The 21,335-nt window shown below is 46.0% G+C and overlaps 1 protein-coding gene across 1 annotated transcript; it reads right to left on the reverse strand.

Moving 5' to 3' along the window:
• Window positions 1-2,047: 2,047 nt before the first annotated feature.
• GABRQ (gamma-aminobutyric acid type A receptor subunit theta) lies at window positions 2,048-17,469 on the reverse strand. Its single transcript, XM_057719314.1, has 9 exons — window positions 17,321-17,469; window positions 15,177-15,265; window positions 9,852-9,919; window positions 8,311-8,531; window positions 6,525-6,607; window positions 5,762-5,899; window positions 5,102-5,254; window positions 3,595-3,842; window positions 2,048-2,851 (listed from the first exon to the last, which is right to left on the reverse strand). Exons 1-9 carry the CDS (start codon window positions 17,467-17,469, stop codon window positions 2,048-2,050), a joined length of 1,953 nt encoding a protein of 650 aa, XP_057575297.1.
• Between the last annotated feature and the right edge of the window lie 3,866 nt (window positions 17,470-21,335).

Here is a 21,335-nt window from a genome sequence, read left to right on the forward strand (position 1 = left end):
CACACATGCATCTACACGTTTTTATATATACAATATTATACACACCAATGTAAATTTACACTGATGTACATAGAACTATACAGCTTCTCAAGTTGTTGTATGTGCACTCAGAACTATCTCAGTGCAGACACACACCTAGGTATACACAGAACACAAATACAGAAACACAGTTAAAAGTGTAGGTGGCTGAGGGGCTGCAGGAGAGGCTGCCTAGGGAGGAAGGAGGGACATCAGCTGAGTGCTTGGCAAATTTTGCTCCCCCACCTCCTCCGTCAATGCAGTGGAGCTGCTTGGCAAGCTGGCATGCAGGCTACTGCCTACTTCCCTTAGAAGTCCCACTGGGTGGGCAGTGCCCATGTTCAGTGTGCTCAGTTCATACTCATTGGCTGGTCACTAGTCTCTTTCTTTTTTAAAAAAATATTTATTTATTTATTTATTGGCTGCATTGGGTCTTTGTGGCTGTGCATGGGCTTTCTCTAGTTGCAGTGAGCAGGGGTTACTCTTTGTTGTGGTGCTTCTCATTGTGGTGGCTTCTCTTGTTGCACAGCACGGGCTGTAGGCACGCAGGCTTCAGTAGTTGTGGCACGTGGGCTCTAGAGCGCAGGCTCAGTAGTTGTGGCACACAGGCTTAGTTGCTCCATGGCATGTGGGATCTTCCTGGCCCAGGGATCGAACCTGTGTCCCCTGTATTGGCAGGTGAATTTTTTAACCACTGTGCTACCAGGGAAGCCCATCGCTGGTTTCTTTCTGCAGAGATGCTCCAGGTGCTGTAGAATGAGGCCTGATGCTTGGCACATAAACAGAACCTGATGGAGCACTCCCTTTTGTAAAGGGGAGGGGAGACAGGGGAGCTCCTCAACTGAGAGTAATGAGGACAAGAAAAAGGAAGAGCAAGTGGGGTGGCTCTACCACTCACTGGGTGCATGTCCTCAGGCATGGTACATAAATTCCAATTTTTTCCCTCAGAACACTGGAGAAAATGTGCTTTGCCTTCCCTGGCTCACAGGACTCTTGTGAGGGTTCAACAATGTGATATGTGGGTGAGCTCACTGACACTTACTATGCACTAGACAAACAGAAAGAATCAGTATATAGATTCACAGCAGTTGTTCATCTGCTATTCTAGATCAGGTGGTGAACTTTCCTAACCATAGTCCTTCATTCACAAGTGCTTGCACTGTGTCTAGTGATCAACTCAGCATGTGACCTAGACAGATGTATTGAGTCCCTAGTCAAGCATTCTGAAGCAAAAATATACACAAGAGAAGTTCCAGCCCCTCCAAAGATGCTGGCTCAATCTGAGTAATCTCCAACCCAACATCATTCATACTCTGTGAACTCCTGCTTGGAACATGCTCTCTCATTTACCCTGACATCTCACTCAGCACCCCTACCCACGCACCCACACTCCATTCCCAACCCTGCACCACAACACCACCCTCAAAATACAACAGAAAAAATAGTGGGGTAAAGGCACTTTCAAAATCCCCCAAGTTCCCTAAAGCCAACTGCCTGAATTTGCAAGAGATGGCTAGCCCTTCCCCAACCCAGTTTGGTTTTCTCCTGTAAAACCCTAAGCAGAGGGTGAGCAAGGATCATAATCCCTAGGGGAGGGAAAAAAACAGAAGAAAAAAGTAATGAAAAAGAAAGTCCAACACTTCAGTGGGACAGAAGTGTCCCCAGAAATGTTTTCATGCACAGGGCTTGGATCCTTCCTGTCATGCAATCTGGCTCCTCTCTGTCTTCTAAACATTTCCAGGGGGCTTTTCTGTGCTTATTAGATGTTAGAACTCTTTGAAAACATGATAGTATTCAGAAGAAAAGGAAAATCAATGTGCTATTTACCTCCAACTCCTCCTCAATCCCTTTCCTTCCAGCCAGAACACATCCTTTCCAACTACTCCTCACCTCATGTTTATAAAGAGAAAGGTGGAACTGATTCAACTGCCCAAATAACCACAAAGTAAAACAAAGAAAGAAAAGAAGGTAAAACAGAACCAAATGGAACTATGAAAGGAGCATAGTGCCACTCTGGGACACTATGGAACTAATAGATATGGTACACCCAGTAAGCAATGTTGAACACCACAAAGGCAAGAGGGAAGAGAAGCCGGGAGCACTGGTCAACCTTAGGGACGTAGTCAGGGTGAAAGAGCTTGGAGGAGAACCCTTTACCGAAGGAGCATCCAGGGCTTGGGGGGGAACTGTCATCAGACTCTGAGTTACTGTCCTTGTCTCCATCAAAGCCCATAAAATCTTTACCATAAAGCCTCCAGGTACTGTCAACTTTACCCTTGAGTTGCTTCTCAAGGTCAAGGTAACCGCTCTCAACTCTGACGTCATCAGGCAAGCTACGAATGTCATGAAGGGAGCTACAGATGTCATCAAGGGTGTTACAGATCTCCTCAAGGTCATAGTTTGCTTCTTGCACACTCCTCTGGCCGTGGACAAGCAGATGCCTCCTACTGGGGCCATAGTCTTGGCTCTCATCACAGTTGGAGCTTTCTTCAGGGTCTTCTGGGTCACGGGTCTCAGCATGGCCATGGGCCTTGGCACGGTTGCAGATTTCAGTAGGAATAACACTGTCATCAATATCAATACCATTAACGCGAATGCCATAGCTGTGCACGGCCTGCTCTGAGGTGGATAGGAGGTCATTAAGGCTTTCTGCGGTGGTCAGCCAGGACTGGTCCGAGAGAGAAGACAGTGAGCTGAGGCTTTCTGAGGAAGCCAGCGGTGCCTGCTCTGAGATGGAGGCCAAAGAGCCGAGGCTTTCTGGGCTTTCTAGGCTGGCCCACATCAGTCTGGAGGGAGGAGAGCCATTTTCATCTTCTATGTGAAACTGGTCATCCTTTAAGGAGACAGTGGATCGACCCATGAGGTCGAATGCTGCATGAACAATCACTTTCGGGGAGGGAGGAAGGGGGGGACTTTCCTCCTCAGCACTTGTAACGTGATTGTTGGGCTCTTCCACTGAGAAAGCCACCTCTTCTTCCTGGGGTCTCTTGTGCGCAAGGTGCTGAGGAACAGGACCGAGAGGCTGTTAGCATGCAAAGGAAGTTCATGGCTCTTGCTGCCCCCCTGGGGCAGCTGCTCCCTCTGAAGTGCTGTGTAGTGGACAGAGGCAAGACCTCCTAAGGCCGGTGGGGGTAGGTTTCCTGTGAAGGAGGGACATTAACATACTGCCAGCAGCAAAAGACTCAGCATGGCTTTCGAAGTCAGAAGAGCAAAGGAAGGAGGGGTAGGTCAGCCTCTCTGATATCTCTTCTTTTCAGTTTCCCTGTGTTCCCTTTCCCTCTGGCTCCATCACCTGCCCTTGGAAGCATGCTAAGTAGACTGGATTTGAAGCCCAAAGGTCTTGGGAAATCTAGCTCTGCCACTTATTAGCCTTGCAACCTTGGACAATGACTCAACTTATAAAGGAGTGATGATAAATTGTTCTACTTCTTTCTTATCTGGAGTGTGTGTGTGTGTGTGTGTGTGTGTGTATTTTGTATGAGGATTAAAGGAGCTAAGAAATTTGAAAGGGTCAAGTGCTAATCTTAGGTTTAAGAGGCACTCAAGGAAAGCGGATTGTCAATCAAAAAGCCTAACCTGCATCACCTCTTGGTAGCGGTAGCGGTCCATGACTCTTTGGATTCTTCTGAGTTGCCTCTGAGAGCGCCGGGGTCCTCTTAGGCTGTAGAAAAGACAGTTGATGTAGACATATTCCACCAAGGACAGGAACACGAAGAAGAAGCATACAACCATATAGATGTCAATGGCCTTGATACAGGAAAACTGGGGGAGTTTATTCCACAGATGTGAGTTGATGGCGTTCAGGATGAGCATTGAAGTCAAACCTATAAACAACATAGCACAGGGTTAGTCCCCTCAGGTGGCTGAAGTTCTTGGCAAGCCATCAGGCCCACATCCCACTGGAAGGGAGCAAAGGCCATCTCTGAGGTCAGGAGGGCCCTCAGCAAAAGGCCTTCAGCTTACCAGGCTCAGGGCCCTGGATCAACTGCTCTCTTTACTTCTCCTCCCACATCTTTATACCCAGCCTGTACTTCAATAGTTTAGTGACTTACTATTGTTCTTAGGATCAATCAAAAATCTCCAGCCATGGTTTCATAGTGATTTACACATCCAGCCCCATTTTGCCCTATGGTGGTCCTTTCCCCTTTTGCCTCCTAGTATGTAGGCATTCCTGTAGTCCATCCCTCAGAAGGTTTTGTGAGCCCTAAAATATTATACAAATATAAAGGTTTAGCTAGAGTGTGCTCCTAAAGAAGGAGGCTGAAAACTCAGCCCCAAAGACGGTGAAGTAGAAAGCAGACCAGGGATTCTGTGGAGTGGGACCAAATAAATTCGGGAGCTGATCTCTTAGCCCCGTCCTTGGTACTGCTCAAAAGCCTTTATACTCCCCGTTGCTTACATGTGAAGTTCTGACTGCTCAAAGTGGAATTTCAAGCTCTTCCCAGGTCAGCCCAGGCTGTCTTTCTGCTACTCTTCCCTCTTTCCCAGCTTCTGGCCCAGGAACCCTGGGATTTAGTCCCCTTTTAGAGCCCCTCTGCCTTTAATAAAGCTATTTCCTCTTTTAGGAAATGCCGAGACTTGTGCCTCTGCCGCCTGGAAGTCCTCAAACCCCAGTTTGAGCAGTACGTTCTTAGTGCAGTTTTAGCCAATAAGATCTGGATCATTTCCTCCTCTGGACTCTGATTGCATCTGTTTTAGCATTCCATTAGACACCTGTCAAGGGCAGTTCATCTAGAAGGCCTCCGCTTCCTAATAGGGCATTTTGATATATTGCTTAATCAATGTTTATTTTGTTGCATTTCTGATCTAAATTTATGACTTGTCCATTAATTTATGTATCCAGCAAATAATGAATTCTGGCACTTTGGACCCAACATACCAAGATTCCAACCCTGATGTTTTTTCACATCTGTCTCTAGTGTGGGTCTCTCTGCTAGGGATTGACTGGGCACCTGTACAAATGCCTGTTAGTCAGGTCCCATCTTGTTTCCTTGCCTGTGCAGTTACATACTGCTCCTTACTCTCAACTTTTTTTCTGAGCAAGATGGCCCAAGTTCCTCCCTGGGATGGGGACAGGACCTACCGACTGTCACCCTGGCTGCAGAGGATTCATAGTTCATCCAAAATGATATCCAGGAAACAACAGTGGTAAGGACAGTAGGCCAATAGATCTGCACAAGGTAGCTGGTGACTTCCCTCTTGACCAGGAACCTCAGTATCAGGCGCACATAGGAACCTGGCAAGGAGACATACTGGTATTAGGGTGGTAGGGCTGAGGGGATTTTCAGGGTGAAGTACAGGATGGCTGAGGGGAAACCAATGGTCACTTCAGCCTCTAATATTCCAGCCTGGGTGGTCTGCAAACCTGACCCCATCTGCTGCCTCAAGGCCCATATGGCATAGCATTTCTTCCTTCCTTCCTCACTTGCTTCATGTCAACTGAAGTTGAAATGGGAGAGACATGAGATATTTCAAAGCTGCAACAGATGGAGGGGGAGAGGCTGGCCATGAAAGGTGGCCTGTGGAGTGTCAAACCTGGCCAAGTGCTTCCACACCCATTTCCTCATTGGCAGAGGGTAAGCCATTTGGACTTTATGAAGGAGGCTTTGGAAGGTGTCCAGAACAGGAAGGGAATAGGCAAGAAGGCAGAAGAGAGTCAATAGGTCAAAGGGAGAGGTCACCAGGCACTTCCTAGGGTACAAAAGAGACAAGAGACAGTAGAGAAGGAGGGGGTCAGACCCACCTGTGTAGAGAAACACCTCTTTTCTAGTTATTGTCTTTCCCAGGAAGCTGAACTGAGGGATGTGCAGCTTCTCAGTACCCTGGATGGCATTCCCATTGCCTTCCCAGTACAATAGGATGTCTTCAACCGTGTAGCCATCTAGGAGGGAGAAGTAAACAAAGTTAGTCTCAGAAAGCAGGCATAGGCAGATTTCACACCAGATGAGTTTCTGAAAACCAAAGGATAGTTGGAACCTGCACTATTGGGGTACCGTTGCATTTTGTGGGTCTGAGCATGGGGAAGGGGGGCACAAAGAGAACTCTCAGTTTAGAGTTTCTTATCCAGGAAGGAAAGCACAGCAAAGAGATGTGCTCCTACCCCTCAGCTTGTGCACAATTTCCTCATAGCAATGCACATTTCCCTATGGGACTATTTACAGCCAAAAGGGCACCTTCTCCCAGATGATATATATATATATATCCCCCTCTCTGTCTATCATCTATCTATTATCTATATATCATCTATCTATCTATCATCTATCTATCTATATCTATCTATCATCTATCTATATCTATCTATCATCTATCTATCTATCTATCTATCTATCTATCTATCTATCTATCTATCATCTATCTATCATCTATTACCTATCTACCTGAGAGAGAAATGGAGGAGGGAGGGAGTAGGGGAGATATGCAGGCCCTCTAACTGTCAAGTTTGCTTTTGGTTTCCTAATGGTCCCAATCCCAGGTAGGGAAGAAGGGGCCTTGGGAGACACACGTACAGCTCTCCACCTCCAGCTTGCAGGTCTGCTTGTCCAGAGGGAATTTTTGCAGATTCATGGAACAAGCTGCTGTGGTGGTGAGTCTGCAAAGGAAGAGCAAAAGGAAGGGAAAAGTGAGTCAAGCCCAGGCAAATAACTGTTCCTAAGAAAACTGAAGGGGTGGGGTGGGGAGAGGTACCTGAAGGACTGACCCATCCAATACCTTCCCACACTGCCTACATTAGAGCTGGGTCCTCCTCCCCTCCTTTTCTTCTTTCCTTCTTTCTCCTATCCCCTACCTTCCTTCCCTCCTAGTGAAAAGATGTGCTGCAGTTGTGTAAGGAGGAGAGAGAGAATTTGTATGTGACAAAGAAACTAAAAAGTTTGGTGGGACTTATACACGTGACAACAGATGTCAGAACGGGAAAGGCCCTTGAGGAAACTGAATGCAGAGACAGAAAGGGGGCTTTATTGCTGAAGAAGCAGCAAAGCTGTCAGGAGGACACTGCTACACTGAAGCAGCTGAAGCTCTAGATCTGCTCTAGAGTGTGCAGTGTGTGGGTACTGATGTGGGCAATGGCCCTGGCCTACCTCTGGCCATGGGAGCTTCTCCCACAGCACTCCCATCTCCGTGCAGCTGCTTACAAGGGTACTGGGGCTTAGCAAAATGCCAGTAGGTGTAAATGGATAGGAGGGATGAATATATCTGAGGCGAGCTATGGAATGGGGCTTCAAGTCGCCATGTGGTAGGTCCAAGGGAGGAATCTGAGGAGGGATCTTGGAAGACCTTGGGAAGTGGGAGAAGTGAACAATGGTGAAGAGGATAATTAGAAAAGTTCTGTGAAGCTCTGGCCCCTTCCTTGTTCTGCCTTTCCCATTTGCTAATACCACCCTTGTCCCTTTCAACTCTTGAAGTGGTTTCCATTTTGTACACTGGGTAATGTTTGTGTGTGTGTGTGTGTATGTTTCTCTCCCTTCTATGAATCTTACATAAACATTAATCAGCTGAGGCCCTGTTCCCTGTAAACTTTGTTGTTCGCTGACTCCAGTGCCTTGGTCCAAGGGAAAGAGGATGGAGAAAGAAAAGGGAAACAAAGGAACAGAGGAAGAGCACCCCAGAGAAAGAGATCCAGAGAACGAGCTGTACCCTAGTAGCTACCCGTTGGAGAAATTTTCTGAGCTAAATTTTTCTCTCACACTTGTCTTAGGAGATGGTTTGTAAGAGATGAGGCTGTGAGGAGGGCTTTGGTGACCGTCTGCTATGCTATAGATAGACCAGTGAGGAGCTCCAGCGTGCACACATTCTGTTTGTACAAAGCCATAGGCAATAGACGCACACTGTGCACCCTTGGGTCCCCTGCATGATGCATATATGACCAATGGCAGAGATCAGTCCCTCTCCTTCACTGCATGGGAGAGAAAAGACACAAATAAATAACAGAATATATATACAATGCTAAGGCAGAGGGAGAGCTCTTCCAGTTGTGAGAATCAAAGATGATTTCTTCACAAAGAGGGCTTTTGAGTTAGGGACTGAAGGATGGGGACGGTTTAGACTCATGGAAAGAGGAAAGGGCCATTGCAAACAGAAGCAACAGCCTAAGCCAAGGTGTGGGGACAGGAAAGCCAAAGATGGCTGTGGGAAACTCTGAAGGTTGCACTTTGACTACTGAATGAGAGGGGTCGTGCAAGAGAGATTTAGAAAGCAATAGGCTCCTCTGTGTGTCCCTTGGAGTGTGTTCATGGGACACTTAGATGCAAGAAGGTAGCCTGCCACAGTGATCCCCAGATCCCTGGGGGAACTCACCGGATGCCATACCGCACTGTTCCATCTGGCTGAAGGTGAAACATGCGATTTTCCACAGTCACGTCATGCACAAAAGCATCCTTGCTATTTAGAAAGTAGCAGTCAGGGACCCACAACTTCTCAAGCATCCGATAGTCCAGGGTCAGATTCAGATTGGTCTCATAGTATGCTAAACGTGGGTCTTTCCAGGTCTGATGAAAGAACATCGTGATAGTATAGTCCTGAGGAGAGAAAGGTAAATCCCAGTTGTAAGTCAGGTTGTCCAGCTTTCAGTCCTCAGAGTGTGTGTGTGTACACAGGTGTATGAAATATACCCTAAATATAGATGAGTAATGAAACATATGTAAGAATGTTCAATGTTAAGAATAATAAAACAAGCCCCATATAATTAAAATTCAGGTTAAGAAATAGAACGTTCTCAATAACTACCAAGCTTCAACATGTCCCTTGCAGAACATATTTCCCACACCTCCCAGCAATATCCATTATCTTAGAATTTAATGATAACAACCCTTTGCTTTTTCTATTTTTTCTCTATGTTTTCCTAAGTTTTATTTTCTATGTATTTCTAAGAAACATATTGCTTAGTTGGACTTATTTAAAAATTTTTTTCTGAATGGAATCACACTATGTATTCACAACTTGCTTCTTTCACTCAACATTATGTTTGTGTGTTTGCTCAGGTTGATGTGTGTAATTAAAATTTGTTCACTTGCATTGCTGGATAATATTATGTGATGACACCATACATTATCGAAATCGCAATGAAATAAAAACTATGAAGCAAAAGTCCCAGTTTATACCCCTACTAGGTGCAGATGAGAGTTCCCACTGCTCCTGCCTTGCCAACATTGGTATTCTCTGACTTTTGACTTTTTGCTAGTCTGGCTGGGTACTCACTGTGGTCTTATGTTGCATTTCACTGATTAACAATAACGTCAAGAATCTTTTCATAAGTTTATCTGCTACTTGGTTTTCTTCACAAAAGTGAAGTTCTTATTTAAATTTTCTGATCATTTTTCTATTGTTTTAAAAGTATTCTCTTTTTTAATTCGCAGGAATTATATATTTTTTCAATACCAGTCCTTGGTGTTGCAAATATTTTAGTCCAATCTGAGTTATCCTTTCAAACTTGTCATACTGGTTTTGTTTTTTATTTTGCAAAACGGAAGTGCCAGAAGTTTTGGCTAAAGAGAACATTAATATAGTTTAGTTATCAGTATTTATTTTTATAGTTTGTGTGTTCTGTGTCTTTTTTGTTGTTGCTGTTCTGTGTCTTTTTAAAAAATTTCTTACCTATCTCAACGACACTAAAACAATATCCTAAATTTTAGAAACTTCATAAGCCTTTCACTTTTACGTCTGTAATACATCTGGATTTACTTATTTTTTTTATTTCAGGTGGCTGTAGTTTCCAAAACCTTCTGTGTTCCTCCATGTGGCCTCTGCTGCAGGTCAGAACAATAGGAGTTGACTTATGACCCTGCTCCTTGTCTCATGTCCCTTGTCCCCAGCCCCACAGCTGGAGCTGACACACTTACCATAGTCATTTCTGAGATCTGTTCAATACTGGAAACATAGATAGATACTCCCACTGGCACAGGGGCACCTACAATACAGGAAGGCACTATTACATGCAGGGTAGGAAAAAGGGTAAAAGCACGGACTCAGGAGCCAGACTGCATGAGTTTGAATCCCATTTTGGCACTTATTAGCTGTGTGACCTTGAATAAGCTACCTAACCTCTCTGAGCCTTGGTTTCCTCATGAGTAAAATGGGGATAATGATAGCACTTATAGTTAATGCAAGACAAGCACTTAGAATAGCGCCTGGCTCACAATACGCTGAAAACAAACGGTCAGGCCAAAAAAAAAAAAAAAAAAAAAAGGATGAAGCACTCTTTTTCTAAATGTTTGCTTGATAAAAACTAAAGAGCAATGGGCCACAAAACAAGATTTGTGGTGTGCACGAGCGTATTTGTGTGAGTTCATGTGAGTGTGTCCATGTGAATGAATGTGTGAGCTGTGTGTATGACTGTATGTGAGCATGTTCAACTACACGAGTAAATCTGTGCATGTATTCATGTGCAGGTGAATGTGTCAGTGTGCACATGAGTGTCTGTGAGCGTGTCTGTGTGAGAGAATATATGAGCATGTTTGTGTGCTTGAGCGTGTTGTGTGGGAGTAAACATGTGAACATGTGCATGTATGTAGGAATGTTGTGTGGGAGTGAATTATGAGAGTATTTCTGTGCAAGTGAATGTTTGTGTGTTCATGTATGAAAGAATGTGAATGTGTGAGTGTGAGCTTCTTAAAGTGCAAGGGAATGTGTGAACATGAGTGTGTTTGTGACCTTGTTTGTATGTGTGTGAGTGAATTTGTGAGTATGTTTGTATATGTAAGCATGTTAATGCATGAATACATTCATGTGTGAGTGAATTTGTGAGTGTTTTCATGGATGTGAGCGCATTTCTGTGCAAGTGAGCTAGTGAATGTGTGAGCACGTCTCAGTGAATGAATGTGTCAGCATGTGTGTGTATTAGAGTGTATGGTGTGCGAGTGAATATGTAGGTTATTTGTGTGAACCTGTTCACTTGTTAGTGTATTTGTGAGCATGTGCTTGTGTGAGTGAATGCATGATTATGTTTGTGTGTGTAAAGTTGTGTTTGGGAATGTAAGTGAACTTACGGGTGTGTGACTGCATGTGTGAGTGTGAGTTAGTATGTTCATTGTGTGAATATGTGAATGTATTTGTGTGTGTAACCTTGTTCATATGCAAGTGATCCGTGTGATAAGTGATCACACTTCTACACTCACACTCATCACACTTATAAATGTGTGTGTAAATGTGTGTAAATGTGAGTGTATGTAAGTATGTTTATGTGCTTGAGAAAATGTGTGAACTTGTCCACGTGAGTGTGGTTGAATGTGTGAGTGTGTTTGTGTGTGAGTGAATGTGTGACCATGCTGATATTCAAGTGAACCTGTGAGCATATTCATATATGTTAGCATGTCACTATACAGGTATGAGTGAATGTGTGAGCAGGTTCATGAGTGAGTGTGTTTGTGAGTTGGTAAATATGTGGACATGTTTGTGTATGTGAGCATGTATAAGTGAATGTGTATGTTCATGTGTGTGAATGACAAAGCATTTGTGAGTGTGTGTGTCTATGTGTGTGCATGAATTTGTGTGTTTGTATATGTGAGCATCTTTGTGTGCAAGTATGAGTGAGTGCATGAGCATGAGCGTTTGGATGTATATGGGTATCTTTGAACGAATTTGTGAGTGTGTTTGTGTGTATGAGCATGTTTTTGTGTGAATGAATGTGTGAACATGTTCATGTGTGTATGCAAATGTGTAAGCATGTGTGTTAGTGTGTGTAAGCATGTACAGGTGTGTGAGTGAATCTGTGTGTTCATGTGACTGAGTACATGCATGAGGGTGTTTGTGTGTGTTAACATGTAACTGTGATTGAATGTGTGCATGTGCGTTTGTGCACGTGTGTGTGTAAGTTTCTGCCTCCTGGCTTTCTTTTTCAGGACTAGGTGTTAGCGCTGCCCATTCAAATGTGATAATGGGTATGCAAATATGTACTAAACTATAAAGTACTGTGGAAAAATACATTTTAGTTGTTTCCTCATTGACTCAGAACTCCCTCTACCGGGCCTCACATCTAAACCGTTATTCTATGTGTACTACATCACATTGCTGTTATAGAAACACGTGTGACGCTTCCAATTCAGCTTGCTGGCTTCACTGCAGGCTGATTGCCTAGAAGCTGAGCTGCAAAGTGCTACTGGGAATCCACGTATGAACTGCAGCTAAGAAGTAAATGGGCCTCTGTGTGAGGGCATAGCTGACTCCAGCATTCAGTGCTATTGTGAATGATCCCCAGCAAAGTGCTATGTAGTGACAGGGGTTTCTAGAAAGTCGGGTTTTTTATTTATTACAGCCTTTCAGGCTCCCCACATACCTTCAGAGGAGGATGGAAGCTGTGTTAGGCAGGCAACAAGCCCCAGAAGGGCTGGGCAGCCATCCGCTCAACTACCTCACTCTAGTGTCAGACTTCTAATTCTAGACCATTCTGTGTCACTCGGGCAATCCTATCCCTTACAGCAGAATCCTGGGCACCTGAACCCTAAAGTGTCAGGGCTCAGCTTTGTCCAAAAGACCCCAGTTGAAGAGGCAAGTGGGAACTGAAGTGCAGTCCACATTCTCCTCACCATGCCATGAGTCTTGGCCCAGGATTATGGCCTAGAGGAAGGGGACCTGGGATCTTTTCCTAATTTATCCACCTACAGGGAACACCTTATGTGCTAGCAGTGGTCAGAATGAGAGCTTACCTAAGGTATCCCACACCCCTACAAGGATAACAGAGGGGAACAAGATGCTTCTAGGTAACGTGTCTAAATGCTATCTCTGGGGTGATGGCCTCAGCCCCTTTCCCATTGCTGCCCTTCCTGATGGACTCAGGAAGGCAGAAAAAGTGGGAGCGGGTAACCACTTCCCTCCCTCTTGGAAACTTTGCTACCCCAACTCTTCCTCCTCCCTAGCATCCATCAGAGTACCAGAGGAAGAGGAGGTAAATGAAGGAATGATGAAGATGTCCCATTTATTCCTTCACTCCACACCTATGTCATACCAGGTGATGGGCTAAACAAAGTCCTTAGGGACCTGCCTTTTGCAGCACTATAGAGTCCCACTTCTCTTGCTCAGAAAGAAGCAGCCTTTGTTAACTTTCCCTGGCCCCTCCTCCTCCTCTTCATCATCCTTCTCCTCTCAAGGAAGTAATATTTCCCATTTAAACCTAACCACAGTTAGGTCATGTCCTTGCATGTGGGTTGTGTATGTGCCTGTGTGGGAAGCCCTGAAACTCAACTTAACCTCAGACACAGAGAGGAATTTGACTCTCTGTCTAGTGGGAGTCCTGGGGTACCTCGACTCTAAACCCCTGGCCCAGCTCTCCCATTGATTGCCCCCACCCCCGATAAAACAGCCCCAGACTTAGAGTCTGTAGTGCCTCCTTTCCTCCTTCTATCTACATGCTAGAAGGTCCTGCATTGTCCTTGCCCTTCCACCTTCATCTGTTGTTTGGCCAAACTGGGGACCCAGCTAGTCCCACCCTTCCCATGTCTGCATGCCCATAAAGCTTAGATAACCCAGGAGGTTAGGCATCAGGTGTAAACAAATCCAAGTTAGCTCAAAAAATGGCGGTGAGGTGCCTTGGAAATACTATGGGCCAGCCACACCTGACAATCCCCAGAGGTTGGTCCTTGCCCCTGTTCTGTCCCCCTGACCCTGGCTGCCTGCAGAGATGGCAATCTGAGACAGCCGGGAGAATGTGCTTGATGTAGTTGAACGGCTGTTGGTTAGCGTTTGCTGATAAACAGGAGAACAATGAATGGAGAAAATGTAACAGCTACACCCTTGACACCCACTGTTGCTTGCTGCAACTGGTCCAAAACCAGTATCATGCAATGGAATGCTCGCTATGCCCTAACACCTGAGTTCCTATATTGAAAGGACTTGCCTTCTGCCCTCTCCATTCCAGCTTCCCAGTCTCCAGTGCACACTCACCTTGGATCCAGGGGCTGCACTGCCTTCTGCCCTCACACTTGGAGGAAGCAAAACAGCAAAGGGGATACCAGGCAAGTGCCCCACCTCCAAACCTTAGGGCACAGGGCAACCAACTTGGTTTTCAAGGGGGCTCCCTAGGCAAATTACAGAGACTCCAGTGGTCTACCACAAAGGCAAGTGCTAACAGCTGTGTGCCCTTTAGGGTGGAGGCATTGTGTATTCAGAAGGCCTCTATTCATATGTACAAATGTGAATATTAGCATTCATTAACCCTTTAGAGTGGGTGTCTAGTTCTACCACCTGCAGGAAGTGGAGTGCTTTCTCTGACTTAGCCATCCTGCTTTTTTAGCTCTTTCTCTGTTTCCTTTGAGCTGAAATGTGACTAACGTCTATGTAATGCATCCTTCCTCTTATCTGTCCTTGGTCTAGGTTTCCTGGGTGTCCCCTCAGCCAGAGAATGCTATTCCTGTTCTGTGGGGTTGGGGTAGGTTGCCTGCTAGTTAAAGCTGTGTGATGGAAGCCAGTCACCGTTTCCAAAGCTGGGGGCAGGGGGAGGGGAGGCTAGGCAGAAATAAGAGGAGAAATTGATGTATCGGCTTCTTGGAGGTTTGTACTTCAGTTTTTTTTTGTCATTTCTCATCTCTGTGCTTGAGATCTGAGTGCTAGGCTAAGAGGTTTGGATTTTATTTTGCAGTTAAATAAAGCCGCCAGAAGTTCCTGAGGTGATCCGGTGGGATTCATAAAGACCATGCTGACTGTAGTGTGTCGAATAAACTGAACTTGGTGGGAGCTGAAGGCTTGGGGAGGGGGATCAGAGGCGGAAGTGCCTGGGACCCGGGTGGGTGAAGTAAGCGAGGCAGAGAAGACCATGCCCTTAGTTTTAAACCAGCTGAATGGGGTAAGTGTCCAGGGTGCAAAGAAGGTGTGCACAAGTGGAACATGTGTCCTTTAAGGAGCAGAAAACTCTAGCATGAGACGCACACCTGGTGTGAGTAGTGCTTCTCCAGCTATCCCAGGGAGCGCGCTTTAGGCTCTGTGCCACTATAAAGGAGTGTGGAGGGGGCAGAGGTGTCTTGCATAAGAAGGCAGAGAAGCGGGAGAAATTCCAGGGGCAGAGTGAAAGGCCTGGGGGTTGGGGGCCTGGGAGTGCTCTGCTACAGGTCTCTGCAGGGTCAGGAAGGTGGGGTTTGGAGAGGCACAAGTGTCTAGTCTAGAGGAGAGCCACTGGTCAGCTCGCTGGGTGGGGCTGGCTTATTGTGTCTCAGCTCTGGTATCTGGGCATGTCTTACCTCCAAAATTGGGCCTCAGACGGACATCATATTTTGACAGCACCCTGTCCAAAATCTTGTGAACCGTAGCTTCATTTGCACAATTTTTGCTGAAACAGAGAAGTCACTGGTAAATATCGGTCATCAGTGAATGCCACATTGCTTCTCAGAAAACAACAAAGAGCACCCCGGGCATCAAATTGCCAGGGCCTTCCCTCCTCCTGCACACACGCAGACATGTACAGTCATACATGTACATGTCTCTCCCCGCTCCCCTCCCTCCCTGCAGTGAGTCAGCCAGAAGGGCAGCAGTGACGCAGATTCCTCTTTCCCCCTCCCCCTCCCCAGCTTTTATCCAAAGGGTGGGGCCTAAAGACTGGATTCTGGTTACCAGGCAGAATTGGGGGGATGGGGGGAAACTGTAGGGGAAGTGGAGAGGAGAAGGTGTGGGCAGGTGTGAGCCCTCACACAAATGCACTACTTCAACCCCCTAAGGAGCCTCACCTTACCATCAGCCTGGATGCAGCTTTCTAGGTTGGTAGGAGTCCTGTTTGCAGGGGAACCTGATTGCTCCAGTAAAGGTCATCTTTCACTCTCAGTAACCCCACGAGCTGAGCCCACCAGTCTGTGTTCTCCAGCTCGGCCACATTTCCCCTCCCTAGGCTAGGGCCAGCATTTTGTTGTCACGTCTATGTGAATCCTGTTTTTGTACACCTGTTTCTAAGACTTGGCATGTGACATATGACACACACAGAGAGCCCTGCTCATGTAGCTGAGATTTATGACCCTTATCAATCAAACTATCTTTGATTCTTGGGGTTCGGGGCTGACCTCAAAAACACACGTATTCTTGGAGCAGGCATCTCTTTGGCTAAGCATGTGCTTATAGCCTAGACATGTCTTGGGTGAACACATGTAAATGGACCCAGCGCAACCCTGCAGAGAGCTGGCCTTTCCAGAAGTCTCTGATGTGCTCTCCCAATTCACCTAGTCCTTAACTGGGGGCTCTTTTCCCACAAAGGGACTTGTGAATGAGAATAGGCCCTGGGTATCACTATGACTCTTAGGATCTTTGACGCATTGATTATGGAACATCAGCCTCTGCAAATCTCGTGTGTGTGTGTGTGTGTGTGTGTGTGTGTGTGTGTGTGTGTGTTCAGTAGCGCAGTCTGGTATGTTGGGTTGAAGACGGTGCAGAGCTGTCTGCTGGAAACTTGTCCAACCATTCCCCACCTTTTTCCTAATATATGTTCATTTCTGGTTTGCCATTTAAAAAATTATTCTCAATCATCTTAAAAAAAAATCTCAGTGGTCTTTAATGACAAAATTTCGAAGTGTGCACATGAATGATTCCCGAATTAAAGCAACACATGTCTGCCTGTTTAGGACCACACACATTACCCGTATGCCAGTGCTCAGGATCTGTGGCCACCACAAATACACATTTCCACGTGATCTACATGTAAAGGATGACTGTTTAACATCTCTTCAGATATTTGCAGACCCAAACAAACTTGAAATCAAACACCTAATCTTCAAACGTTTTCACAGGAGCAAGTACAAAAACACACCCATCTCAGGCCACACTGTTATATGTGATACAGTCACGGATCACACTGTCTGGGCTCCGATGAGGTCGAGTCAATAAGTTCTATCTACGGCATCGGCAAATGTCCCTCACTGCTCAACACACACATTCAGGAAAACACGCACGCGCCTCAGGAAATAGAAAAAAATCCGGACTCAAACAGGTGTCTCTACTGTCTATGTTTTGTGAATTTCTCATCACCCTGTACCCCCACTCCCAATCCTACAGGTGCCAAAGGATGTGACTGGGAAAAGCTGTCAGGGGCCTTAGTCCCCGGGGATGGATGGCAGACCTTGGGGTGAGGGCATCTTCCCCGCAATCTCCGGGGCCGCAGTTTGGGCACACGCGGGGCTCTGTCAGGCGCCGCAGTAACAGGTGGGCTGAAGCACAGGGCTCTATCTCGACTGGCTGCCCTCACTCCCACCCCACCACCCTCCAGGGACCTGTAGGCAGGGCCCGCGCGCCAGGGCTCGGCGAGCCCGGGTCCAAGTCTCTCCTAGCCCGCTCCGTCCAAGAGGTCCGAGGCTGCCCGTCCTCGCCAGTCGCCGCCATGCCCAGCTTGGCGTCTCCCGCTTACCAGTTGAAGAGGTCCAGGACGACTTCGGGCACAGTGGAAGAGAGCTCGAAGTGGAATTTCGGGGTGGGACTGAGGTCGCTGCCCTCCGCGAGCCAGGTTCGGATGAGCAGCAGGAGCAAAGCGGCTCGCAGCATCCCTCGAATGCCCATGGCTGCGGCACTCCAGGGGGCCGGAGGGCGCGGGAGACTGCTGTCCGCCGCCGGGGAAAGGGACGGAGTGTGGGCAGTGCGGGGCGACAGGGAGCTGGGGGTCGCTAGGAGTCGCCTCTAAGGAAGCAGTAGCGAGAGTGTGGGGAGCAGGGAGCGCGGGGGTCAGACCGGAGCCCAGAAACTGGGGGAAGCGGTCCTCCAGGAGCTCTGCCCGACGCAGCGCCCTCAGGACGCGCCCGGCAGCTGTGAGGTGCGCTCCGTCTGCGGCCGCTCCAGGCTGCGACTGGGCACCCAGACTGGCGCCTGGCTGGCTCCGCCCACTCCGACGGTAGCACTGGCAGAACCAATCCAGCAGGTGCCAGGAGGCTCACAAAAAAGGCGCGCGCTCTTGCCTCCGCCCGCAGCCAGCGCACCGCCCGGCCCCCCGCCCCTTCAGGCCTCTGCAGGCGTCCCCCGGCCAGCAACTGACACAGACGGGGGCGGGGCCTGCCCGGGGGAGGGGGAGGGCAGTCGGCTGCAGGAGGGCTGGGCACGCATCCGCACCTAGGGCACCCGGTGGCTCCTGCTCTTTCTCTGCAAAAGTGCAAAATGTGCGTTTCTTTTGAAAGACCGTGTGCCCAGGAGTTTGTTTTTTGTGGTGAAGCGAGTGAGGTAATTTGACTGCTCAGGGAACTGGAAGGTTTCACCAACTGGGATCACGCTGAGATGTGTCTGTCCCATAGCCAGAGCTGACACCATGGAAGGAGAAGAAGGCAAAGACCAGTGTTTCAGATGTTCTAGGAAGTTAGTCCCTTGAGAGCAGGCAACCCTAATGCTCCTGCATGTTGGACCCAGCGTGTGGAAAAACATGGAATCTTATCTAGAGGGCTTTCCACTACCTCAAACACTGTCCTTTGAAACAAAAGGATATCAGAGGATAGGGAAATTCCTCCACCCAACCCCTTCTGTCCTTCCCATCTCAGATCCTTGACAAAGCAAGTTCAGAAAGACGTCATTCAGAGCCCATGGTCCAGATGGGCAATCAACAAATAGACGTCAGTCATGTTCACCAATGCTGAACTTCCTAAGACATGTCATTGAGAAGGGTTGCAATGAAAATGGATTTTAAGTTCACTCTTGGTTAGCTAGAACATTCACACAGAGATATAGCCCTCTTCTCCTTTCTCTCAGTATTTGGCGAAGTAAGTTGGTACTACTTGTGCCCAGAAAACCTTCAGTTGCCTGGTTGGTTGAGTGTTTCCCACACTTAGTGTTTAACTCCTTATTCCCACTTCCTTAATCATCTTCGAATCAAACTTTTAAAAAATGTGTCTCATACTTCCCTGCCTTTTTTAACAAGCAGACCACCCTTGCACCTTCTTTTCCCTTTGCCTCACCATTGCAGCAAATGGTCTCCTTCCCACCTGAATGCAGAAATAAAAGATGGTGGGACATATATGTCACTGTCTATTACATACAGGAGTGGATCAATAAAACTCATCCCTACTGTTATTAGTTCTGCCCACATTGTCTCTGGTCATCCAGGCATCCTTGTAGAGACAGTCCTTGCTTGCTAAAAGTGGAAGGGCTAATCCAGGTCATTTTGTCCAACCATATGCATTGTGATATGGGGAAATTGAGGCCCAGAGGAGGAAAAAGGATTCTTTTGAGGTCACATAACAGTAGAGGCCCAATCTAGAATCCTATTTCCAGAACGTTATGGTGGTTTTTTTGTTTGTTTTAGTTTTAGTTTTAGTGTGATTCAGCGTCTACTGGAAATTCATGCAACCACCAGCAGGTGGGAGTAGATTTATTTAGATGTGGATGTTCCCAGTACCCTGGAATCAAATTCCACAGGTAATTGGTCCCTCATTTGTCAGGCAAGCCTGAATCTTGAAGTTTTATTCTTAGGCACCCTTGTGACGATGATGAAGAATTCACTTCCAGATCTTACATCCCAGACAGTCCTCAGTCACTTCTGCTCTCCCTAAAGGTAATGCTTGGTTGAAATTTCTAACTGAAAAGACAAATAGCCCAAAAAAAGACAGGAAATACAAAACTGACACTATAATTTGTATCAGTACTTTTAATTTATTAGAATATCCATAAATATTCAGATTGAATGGACTTACACCTGAATATGGGGCCATGATGTAGGAGAAAGATCACTGACCTGCAAGTTAGCCCATCTGTGTTCTGGATCTAGGTCTGCCACATGGCAGCGAATGTTCCAGTCTGGCTGGAATGTAGGGTATATTTGGAGTAAGACAAGAGGTAAGAGAGAGAAGACACAAGAGATTAAGGAGAACCTGACCTAGTGAGCACCCACACTCAGTGCACAATAAATAAATGAAGCGAGAAAGAGAGTTTTGGACTTAATTGTCCAAACAAAGGAATATGATTTTCACTTTAGAGTCAACAGTATGCTTTTGAAAAGATTGTGCAAGGGAATGACTCAGTCAGAATGGTGCCTTGGAAGAATCCCTAGTTACTTTGTAAAGGAGAAACTGGAAGGAAGAGAAAGTGAGGACGATGATTGTTTACCTCTGCTTCTGGTAATGACAGCTACGTAATTTGGACTAACTATCCCAATGAAGACAAATAAATAAACTGGATGAAATATAGGAAGAAATCATCTTCTTAAAAAGCTAAAAATAATGAGTCTAATCAATAGATTCAGTGAAATCTGTATCAAAATTCCAATGGCATTTTTCACAGAGATGCAAAAAAAAAAAATCCTAAAATTCATACAGAACCATAAAATACCCTGAAAATCAAAGCTGCAGACCTCACAATTCCTGATTTTAAACTTTATTGTAAAGCTAGAGTAATCAAAACAGCATAGTACTGGCATAAAAGTAGATGCACCTGTTAGAATGGCTGTTGTCAAAAAGACAAGAGACAAGAAGTGTTGACGAGGATGTGGAGAAAAGGGACTACTTCTGCGCTGTTGGTGAGAGTGTACATTGGTGCAGTCACTATGGAAAACAGCATGGAGGTTCCTCAAAAAATTAAAAACAGAACTACCATATGATCAGCAATCTCACTTCTCGGTATATATGTGAAAGAAATTAAATCAGGATCTCAAATAGATATCTGTACTTCAGTTGTTTACAATAGCCAAGATATGGAAACAGCCTAAGTGTTCACTGATGGATGGATAAAGATGTGGTACATATACACAATGGAATATTATTCAACCATAAAGATGAAGGCAATCCTGTCATTTGCAACAACATGGATAGAGCTTGAGGGTGTTACCCTAAGTGAAATAAGTCAGACAGAGGAAGACAGATATTGTATGTCCTCACTTATATGTGGAATCTAAAAAACCCAAACTCAAAGTAGAATGGTAGTTGCCATGGGCTGAGAGTGGGGAGAAATGGGGAGATATTGGTTAAAGGGTACTAACTTCCAGCTATAAAAGGAATGTTATGGGGATCTAATATACAGCATAGTGGCTATAATTAACTATAACGTATTATAAACTTGGAGAGTAGATCTTAAAAGTTATCCCTAACACCAAAAAAAAAAAGTAATTTTGTGAGGGGATGGAGATGTTAACTAACCTCACTGTGGTAATCATTTCACAATATATACATGTCAAATCCTCATACTGTACACCTTAAATTTACATATGTCAATAATATCTCAAAAAAGCTGAAAAAAAGCACCCCAAAATAGTGAGGCTAAAATCTAGAAGAAGAAAAGAACCCAGAGAGGGAAGCCTGGCACTAGAAGTCATTTTGACCTGAGGGTATTTGATGAATCATAAGACAGTTGTGAAACTGAGCTTTGATTGTGGTGCACTCGTGAGAAAAGAGGACAAAAGTTGCAGGCCAAGGCCCAAACTAGTGGAAAATTTGATAAGCCTTCCTGCCACTCTA

Source organism: Hippopotamus amphibius, chromosome X (genome assembly GCF_030028045.1).
Source record: "Hippopotamus amphibius kiboko isolate mHipAmp2 chromosome X, mHipAmp2.hap2, whole genome shotgun sequence".
In the NCBI taxonomy this organism is placed as follows: Eukaryota; Metazoa; Chordata; class Mammalia; order Artiodactyla; family Hippopotamidae; genus Hippopotamus; species Hippopotamus amphibius.